Source organism: Sminthopsis crassicaudata, chromosome 2 (genome assembly GCF_048593235.1).
Source record: "Sminthopsis crassicaudata isolate SCR6 chromosome 2, ASM4859323v1, whole genome shotgun sequence".
Classification (NCBI taxonomy): Eukaryota; Metazoa; Chordata; class Mammalia; order Dasyuromorphia; family Dasyuridae; genus Sminthopsis; species Sminthopsis crassicaudata.
This window is the reverse complement of record NC_133618.1, coordinates 656417854-656427359: the sequence shown is the minus strand read 5'-3', so window position 1 is coordinate 656427359 and position 9506 is coordinate 656417854. Positions and strand designations below refer to the sequence as shown.

The 9506-nt window shown below is 41.8% G+C and overlaps 1 protein-coding gene across 5 annotated transcripts in view; it reads right to left on the bottom strand.

Moving 5' to 3' along the window:
- Nucleotides 1-755: 755 nt before the first annotated feature.
- Nucleotides 756-9506, bottom strand: part of USP54 (ubiquitin specific peptidase 54) — a 121212-nt gene continuing 112461 nt past the window's right edge. For 4 of the 5 annotated variants that reach the window (XM_074296823.1, XM_074296821.1, XM_074296824.1 and 1 more), the window contains exons 20-23: nt 6726-6844; nt 6365-6502; nt 3276-3462; nt 756-2152 (exon numbers count right to left, since the gene is read on the bottom strand). In XM_074296823.1, coding sequence (XP_074152924.1) covers nt 1590-2152; nt 3276-3462; nt 6365-6502; nt 6726-6844 — 1007 coding nt within the window. In that variant the 3' untranslated portion in view covers nt 756-1589. The remainder of the gene's footprint in view (nt 2153-3275; nt 3463-6364; nt 6503-6725; nt 6845-9506) is intronic. The other variant, XM_074296825.1, reaches the window with a different exon arrangement.

Here is a 9506-nt window from a genome sequence, read left to right as displayed (position 1 = left end):
GATCTGCAAGCTCAACCTGTCAACAACATGAAAGACAAAAAAGCAAACACTTTTAAGTGACATTGAGAGACATATTGCCCTGGAATAAGCAAGAATCCTGCTCTGCTCTGTCTTGGTCAGAATATTGTGATCAGTTTAAGGAAAATTTTAGGATGGACATTGGGAAGAAGGAAGGAATGGCTAAAGGACTTCAAGTTCATGCTTTATGAAGATGACCTGAAGCAACTAGAAGTATTTAGAGAAGGAATACACAGGACAGACACCATAGCAAATTTCAAATACTTGAAGGGCCATCACTTAAAAATGAGAATTTTTTTCCACTGCTTGGGCCCAGCAGGTAAAAATAAGAATAAGGGGTAAAAATTACCAAAAGGCCAACTGAGGATTGAGAAAAGGAAAAAATTCCTAATAGCCGGAGGCATTTCTTGCCTTAGGAAATGTTGGTGTGCTGATTTAGGGGTGTCATTCCCTTCTTCCCTCCTCCAAGTGGAGACTCTTTGGTTAGCTTTGTCACAGGGTGAATTTGGTTACGAATTGGACCAGATGACCACCACAGTCTCTTCAAATTCTGATTTTGATTTCTTAAACTTTTTTATGCCCCCATATTCCTTATTCCCAACTTCCTCTCCCTAACAGGCTATTTCTCCTAGTGGTAGGACCAGCCAACTGGTAAGTGGGAGCTCTTTTGATTGCCCAGGATCCCCCTAAAAAAAAGAAAAATATGGTAGGGAAAAGGATATGCAGTCAAAGTGTTAAATAGAACTCTCAGATTTATTCAAAAATACTTTACAAAAAGTTATGTTTGGCCCTAAAATACTTCAACTTATTCTGAGTGTTTACAATGGCAAGTGAGTGAGTGGCAGTAATGGATCTGCTGCATGGAAGAAAGGTTAGTGTGCTTGACTTGGTTAGTGTATCTGTAGGAAGGAGGGAAGGTGCTGTGCATGTGCTGGCAGGTCCACCCTTATTCTCCAATATGAAAAGATGCGGTTGAGTGGGTATGCACATGTGGGGTAGGGGGAGGAGTATCAGAGACTAGGTTCTCTGACCAGGTAGGCTTTCTTCAGGTTTTGGCCAGACCAAAGCTAAGGATAGACATTATACAACTATATATGTCTGGAGGAATTGGGAGGCGGGAAAGAAAGTAATGGGGGGCTAAGAGGGATATAAGAAGAGAACAGAGGGGGAAGGGAGGTCTAAAGAACCAAAGAGAACACAAACATGGAGGGAGGCAGAGAATGGGACTGCAGCAGGGGACAGGGACAAGGGGACCTAAGTACCAAATCGGGTAGGTAACTTTGAGATTTTGATCAGTGACATTTCATGAGTTGACCTTTAAAATTCTGGGTGGCTCTAAGGCTACAATTAAATCAAAATGACCCTTCTGACAGCACCCCATCCTAAAGCAGATGCCCATTTTTTTCAAGAATTGAATTCCATCAGCCATGTGTCTTGAGATTCTAGAGCCACTGAGGACAGAGAGGTCCTATTGAAATGATCCTGGCATAGCAATGATGACAATATTGGGCACCAGCTCTGACATGGCACATTAATGTGAGAGAAAGCCAAGAAGAATACAGAGGAGCCCCTCACCACCCACTATGCTGTGGAGCTGTGGCCCAGGTTAGCCCCCTTTGGTGAAACTCTGAGGTGGCAAAAAGAGGCCCGTTTCCTCCTGTTTTCCTATGTCTGGGTTGAGAGGCATAAGTGTTCTTCCTCCAGTCATCATCAGGGGGTATGTCCACTCTTCTGGGTCCAGGGCCCCGGGAGGAACTAGGTATAAGGCTAGAATTCTGTGAGGTCTCCAGCGGTGTAGAAAGAGTGCTGGGCAATGATGATGGATGGCAGCTGATAGAAGAGTGTGAGTGGGAATGAAAGAGCTTCCCCCACGATTGGGTTTGTGGACCCTCGAGTCCCTGGCTTCGATCTGATAGTGTGGCAGTGTTGGTCAGCTGTGGCCAGAGCCCCGAGGTGGCCGATGCTCTGGTCTCACAATGCTGGCTGGTCTCTGGCAATGGGCCCCAGGAGGAATCAGCTCTGGAAGGGCGTGGGAGGCTCTTGTATTTCAGGGTTCCTCCTATGTATCTGGCCCCTCGGGAAGCTTCACCCCTGTCACACATAACCAGAAGCTGTTGGATACTCCTTGAAGTTCCTAAAGAAATAAAAAAAAAATCACAATGACTTGAGTACCTCCCATGTAGATCCAATCTGTTTCTTCATTCCTACATGATCATCCTTAACTCTCTTCCTCCCTTGTCATGTGTCCCATGAGGGTTTTTGTGCCTTTTTCCCATATGGTGTATCAATTTTGTCTGCTACCTAGACTCTAACCACTTTGAAGAGTACCCTTCCCTTCCTCCATTTCATTTAGTGGTGGGCTCTGTATCTAGGAAGCACTTTCCTCCACAATGGGTGAGGCAGATAAGTACTTGAGTTAATATGTATGTTCCTATCTAAAGAGCCCCGCTTTCTGCTGGTCAAATGTCATGGACAACCTTGTGCCAGGCTTCTCTCCATCTAACTCCTCAAACTATACCACATGGCCCCAGGGTATGGAGAGGCCCTAAAGCTGGAGAGCGAGCCCAGGGAATTAATAATGAGGGGATATTGCTGAGAAAACAAGATGGAGTGATTCTAGGGACTAGAGGCTGGAGCTGCCTACAGAAGGGCCATACTTAATAGTACAAGTATCTTGGTTTTATCATTAATGAGCTATGCTTCATTCAAACTGGGAGTCTGACCCCTGCAGACTACTCATGAACCCTTCTGGGTTATCCAAAAATTTGGCCCATCATAATTAAAGGAGCTTATTTAGGTCACTGGGGGACCTATGAGAGGGGTTTAGACCCCTATCTCAGAGGCTAGGTCAGGGACCCCAGAGGGGCCACTCATCCACATCGATAAGGATAATTTAAAGTAATAAAGATCCTTGTGGACAAAGCTGATGGCAAGCTTAGCATTTTCAACTCCATGTTGAAATCTTTCCAATCTTTCACATTAGTCAAATCCTGACCAGGGCAGAGAGAAAAAACAGCAACTCTGAGAAACTTCCATTTCCTTTGTACTTCCTGCCCTTCACACAATTGTATCCCCTGTCCTTTCCTCTAACTCAGAAATAATCTAATGACAATTCTGACTTTGATATTTAATTTCAAAAAAGGAGCCCATATCCCAAATTCCATATCCCATGGATACATGATTCCAAAAGAACCAGCTTAGAAAGGCCCTCAGCAGAACAGCTATTCTTTGCACAGGATTTGGAACCCAAGAGTTACCTGGGGGTCTATGGGGCTCCCCTGCCATGGTGGGCATCAGGACATCAGGGGGCAGGAACTGTGGCTGGGGAGGGAGGATCTGGGGATTGGGGAGGAACACAGGAGGGTCATGGATGACAGAGAGGGAAGAGGAGCTGGAACAACGGTGCCTGGTTTCCAAAGGCTTTTTCCTCCCATTTGAAGTTTCCTTATAATGAAATGAGACAAAAAAGAAAAAAAAAACATAGAAATAAGGATTAACACAGCAGGGTGTGATTGGGAAAACACAGTAAGGGAAAGTAAGGGACTAGGAACAAAGAGAGGAAACTGAAGCAGGAAGAATTCTTGAAGGATCTCCAGCCTAGAAAGTTACCTCATGGGGCATCTCCCACTCACATGGGCCAAACACTAAGGGCCTAAAGACACCAAGCTTCAGATCTGCTCTTTAATTCATTTCATTAGTTGTCAAGTGACTGCTGTGGACCAGAACCTTAGCACAGAGTCACAGAAATACATGTTGCCCTCCTAGAGTCGACATAATAAGAGGAGAGAAGGGACAAACTCACAAAGAACTAAATACAAGAATTCTTTTTGTGACCATGGGCAAGTGGGTCAGACAGTTAACTGCTCACAATTTCTCATCTCTAGTGAAAGGGAAAGACTAGGGGATCTCAAGGATAAGTCTTTATCTCCCAGTTGGAAAAGATTTCTGAAACCCCCAGTCCCTACACAAAGAGACTCCCTGCAGAAACTCAGTTATAAATCCTACAATCCTATCAGAGACATTTAAACAAAGTGTGAAAGGAGATGTGCAGAGAGTGGAGCAATGATGGTGTCATGGAGATAGCTGTGCCTCTGGGGGAGGGAGGGAGGAAGGAAGCCCACTTCCTTCCAGGTTCCACAGAGGAGCATGAGTTATGGAAAGTAATCCAGTTCGGCCAGATGTAAATATACACGTATCTGTATCTTTAATGCCTAGGATAGTGCTTGGCACAGAGCTCCCCCACTGCTTGCTGTTCATCCCTTTTTCCTCAAATAAGGTACTTCACATAGACATGTTTATAATGTCAGCGGTCCAAATCTCTATTTGTGCAGCTGTTCAACATCTTTAGCCAATGAGGTGGACATCCACTGAATTTTTTCCCATCTTTGTTCTCTGTGGATTGACTGAACATTTCTGGAGGGCAGGGCCCCCCCCCCTTTTTTTTTCCAGTTTCGTATGGTGTCCAGAAGAGTGCCAGGCACAGAGAAGAATTTAACAAAGTTTTTTAAGGTAATGAAGATGCTGGAAAAGAAATTCTAAGAAAGGGGAGTCTGTTTTATTCTTTGTATCTTTATATCTATTACAGGTGCTTAAATGTTTAATTGCTGGATAAAGGAAAGAAAGCCTGAATGGGTACATTTGAACCAGATCTGGAAGAATCCTGAATTCCAGAGATAATCTTTTTGAATTATTTCATAAACAATGGACATTATCCATTTTCTGGCTAAAGTCCCCAAATCAACCTTCTATCCCTCACAAGAACATTTCTCACTCATTTCCCAGCCCTCATCATTCTCAAATGAGTAGTCAGGGAGACTACTGAGAACTCAGATTGGGGTAACTAAAGAAACCATGATTTTCCCCTATGTTAAGTCTCAAACTTATTCCCTAAAATAGAGGAACCCAAATCTCTTGTACCAAACACTAGCAAGGTCTGACAAAACTAAGAAGTTCTGAGGGATTCTGAGGAGCTCCTACTATTAAGACAATTCTAGTCTCCACATTTAACCTGGGTTTATAATATATTTAAATGAATATTAAAATGAATGTTTATTAACTCCCTTCTGATGAAAATGGGAAAGTCCTCAGAGAGGCTTAGGAAATGGTGAATAAGATTTCTCCCCACCACATACCAATGAAGAAGGAATTTCTGAGTGCATTAATATTGGATGTCATGGATATTCAGTGTAGCTCTAGTCAAGCATCTACTGGCCTGGCCCAGTGTGTGGGTGTCCTCAAGCTGCCTTTGGATATTCCCTGAGAAGTCTGGGATCATACATAGCTGGCTGGGGTTTGCTCACTCCTGGCCCACCAGAGCACAGGCTGTGGATGTTTTATGGCAGCCTCAGGGAAACTTTTATATCCTCCTCCTTAATACTGCAGCATTAAGCTCTCACCAGCCTGGCTCCAGGAGGCCTCCTAAATTTCACATTACTCCTTTTCATGGGAAACTGGTCATTACTGCTCACTAAGCTTGGCCCTGTCACCCGTGTTAGGGCCATAGCACTGGCTGTCTCCAAGCCTGGGATGGCTTCTTGCTTCACCTCCAGCTCCATGGATCATTGTTTTCTCTTGAGGCTCAGCTCAGGCATCATCTCAGGAAGCTTGTTTCATTAACTGTTGTTAATGTCTTTTCTCAAGTTATAGTCTAATTATTATCTGTTTAAATGTTCTGTTGCAGTAGAAAGAAGACGAGTCCCAAGAGGGCAGGGAATGTTGTGTTCTCCTTGTTTCCCTGATTTGTGTGTTTGTAGGCAATATGCATATAATAAATTTGAAGAAGTGAATGACATTTCTTCTACTGAAGGTTACTCTCTTCAGCTGGAATCAAATGCCACTTGAATCCATGACAGTTACCCTCACTTCATCTCCTCTCCTTTGGCCTAAAGCTCAGGTTCTGTTGAAGGGACCCCTGCAACAGCTTTGTTGCTAACTCATTCTTGTTGAAATTGTTACGACAAGTCTATGGAGTTTTCCTGGCAAGGATACTAGGGTGGTTTGCCAGTCCCTGCCTCCCTCAAATTCAAGCCATTCTTGTGTTCTTTATAATGAAGATTTTAACCCTAATTCCTCCAGAAGGAAATTATCAAATTACTTTAGGCAAAGAATAACTCTTCCCACCAGGTTTTTCCTGAACGCATATTGTCAAGAGTAATAACAAACAGAAATCAGATATAGGTGGTGGGTATTGCCTATTCACCTAATACAGATCAGAAATCCAGTGAACACTTCCCACAAAATACAAAGGTCAATTTTTGTCTACCCTACTACCTGAACTTCCTCTTGAGTACTTCTTTGTTAAGGATGTGGTTGTATTCGGGGTAAGCTAGTCCTTCATTTGACTTACAAAACTGTGAGAAGACATGGGAGTTTCCTCCCTGCCCAAGACAACAGTGCCACTGAGACTTTGTGAAATGCGTCGGAAATTCTCTGCGGTGTACAGCTCTCCTTCCTCGTCCTTCATCGAGCCTCGGCCAGATACAGCCTTCAGAGAGAAAGACACCAAGAAAGTCAAGGACAGATAACCCAACAAGCTCCAATCTCACAAGGATCCTGAGGAACTCATCTAAGCATGTGCTTTTTGGGTTAATCTCTCCTCACATTATCTCCATGCTGAGTTCCCCCTCCCCCGACATCCTCTGAACCTCAGCTGACTTCTTCCCAATCTACCAACCTACAAATGGTGTCCTGGTCACCAAGATTACTACCTGAGAGACAGGTACCGTGCTAGCCCCATGAAGACTGTGTTCCATCTCTACTGCTGACATTTGTGAGAGATCAAAGCCAGGGGCTGAGTGGAGTCTCCTCCCTATCATGTTTGTGGAGCCTAGGAAAGGAAATAGAGACATAAATGAACACTTCCCTTCCTGAAGGGCCTGAACTTTGGGCCTGCCAACCCTACTGAAAACACCAGGGAAGTGGAGGTAGGAAGAGGACTAAGAATATAGATACCCCTCTGCAAGTAGCAAGGGTCTCCCACCCTAAGCCAAAGGGCCTGGCGTAACAATTTCTGGACAGCTGCACATTCTCCCACATAGATCTTTTACCAACAACCTCATCTCAAATGATTTCTGGAAGCATGCCCAGCTTCTGTCAGAGCCTTTAGGTACAAATGTATGTTTGCAACATTCACTTGTGAAATTTGTCTGACGTGGTAGCTCTGTGGAGAATCTAGGGTGGCAAAAGAAACCTGTCTTCTTCCCTGGGGACCCTTGATCTGTCTGGAGTTACTGCTAAGCAGTGGGGCCTAGTCATCAAGCTTGCTCTAGAGCATTGCAATCAGTATCTTTCAAAGCATCAAGCATACTACCTGGTACATAGTATTTAATGAGTGCTTGATGAATGAAGTCAATTTTAATGCTTACTGAATAGTTCTTAAAACGTTAAGCATTCTAAATGTAATTGAGCACTTAGTAAATGCTCTGTGATAAGACAAACTAGATAAGAGCACCAGGAATTCCCTAGGGACTATGCTCACCCATTTATTGACGTACATTGGTTAGCCCCTTCCTACAGAGATCATTTCCCTGATTAATCGATGATACCTGCTTACTTTATTTTGTGTATCTTCAGCACTTGTGTAGACAAATCCCACCAGGCACTATCCAAAGAAAAAACTGATTTGGTTCAGAGGGTATTTTGATCTTTTACTTCAATATTTTAAAATTTCAAGTATCAGTGAGTTAGCCAGAGTTGGAACTCCATCCACTAAGACTACCCACTTGCCTGCCAAAGAAAAACTTGGCAGATGTTCTTTTAGTGATGTTGTGGCCCCAAAATTCATCTTCCTGGGGCAACTTGGTGATCTAAGTGTCCAAATTTATTTCAGGTGGTCCTCAGGCCACAGAAGAAAAGTCTGCTACTGGGACCATTCAAAAAGCTTTAGATTCTTAAAACTTGCCAGAACTTATGTTTTGCTAATATACAACCTACAAGAACTATGGGTTACCTGCATACTATGAAGAGGGATTAGAAAAGGATCTAGTGGTGATTTGATTCAATAATTTTAGAAAATGGGTTCAGTTATATTTTAGTATGGTTTCTAAAAACTCAAGTAACCATAACAAATTTCAGTTCAATTTGCCAATGAATAAAGAAATTATGCTCAGTTTAGGCTCAGTATGGGTCTTAGTACAGTTAATTTCAGGTTTTGATTCACATTCTTGATTTGCACAAGGCAAAGAAATTTTCTTTTTAGTTCTACACTGTTTTAAGAAAGCTCCCTCCATGAAGACAGATCAGCAGTTTGCCTGTGAATTATAATCAGAGAGAGTTGCAGAAATTAAATGGCTTATCATGATCACATAGCCAACATGTGTCAGAAGCAGGTCTTAACATAGTAGGTATTTAATATTTCAGTTTCTAAAAGATATGCTGCAATTTGGAACAATGCCCAAAACATCAATAAACGGTATACCCTAGAGATCAAATTAAGAAAAAAAAAAAAAAAAAAAAGATCCATCCCTATAAAAATGTTTATAGCAACTCTTCTGGTAAAACCCAAGAACGGGAACCTGAGGAAGAATCCCCAATTGGGGAATGGATGAACAAATTATGTATTGGAATACGCTTATGCCATAAGAAATGATGAAAGAGTTTCAGTGAAACTTAATAACACTTGCATATTATTCATCTCCTGTTAGATGATTGACTTAAAGTGCAAAATGAGACATATTTTGAGGGTGTAACCAACAATGTTTTGTATGACTATACCTATCTGTTATAAGGATGTTTTCAATGGTAGGGATGGAAGAGAGGAGAAAAATTATTTTTAATTGATAAAAAATAAAATGTAATAAAAATGGCATGCTGGGTAATTGCAATAGATGAACCTGCACCACTATGGGAACTACATGCTCAAGAGAGAAAAATTAATAAAATAGAAACTTGAGAGATGAAAAGAGCCTGAGAGATCCTTAACTTTACAGATATCCTCTCTAATCCTCATTTGTCTTTTATATGATAGTCAAGATCATTCTAATTTAGAGCAAAGCAGAGGCTAGAATTCAGGTGTCTTGATTCCCAGTCTACTCTTTTAGCAATTTTGAAAACAAAATTCATTTTAATTGAACATCAGATTGATGTTTTGCAATTTTAAATGGCTCAAGCTTTGTATTAAAAAGGTTTATTTTATGCTTTCTATGCATAGACAAGTCAAATACCTGGATGTGAATCCAAGCTACAGATGTTATAGACGTGATTATGATGTTATGTGATCTATATATGATATGATTATATATGTGTATATGAATATGTATGATATGTCAGAGACAGACACCTCCTTTCCCTGAGATCCTAAGAGAGGCCAATGATTTGTCACAAAATTATAGTCCCACAAGCTTTGAATTTTAGGAATGAACTAGAGATTTTCTTTAGAGAGTTTCATATTAACTTTGAATTTAATCATGTATGAAGGGAGCAAGGCAAATTGAAATTTTGGAGGCTCTTTGTAAGGATCTGGAAATGTACTGGAGACTTGGCTTAATAGA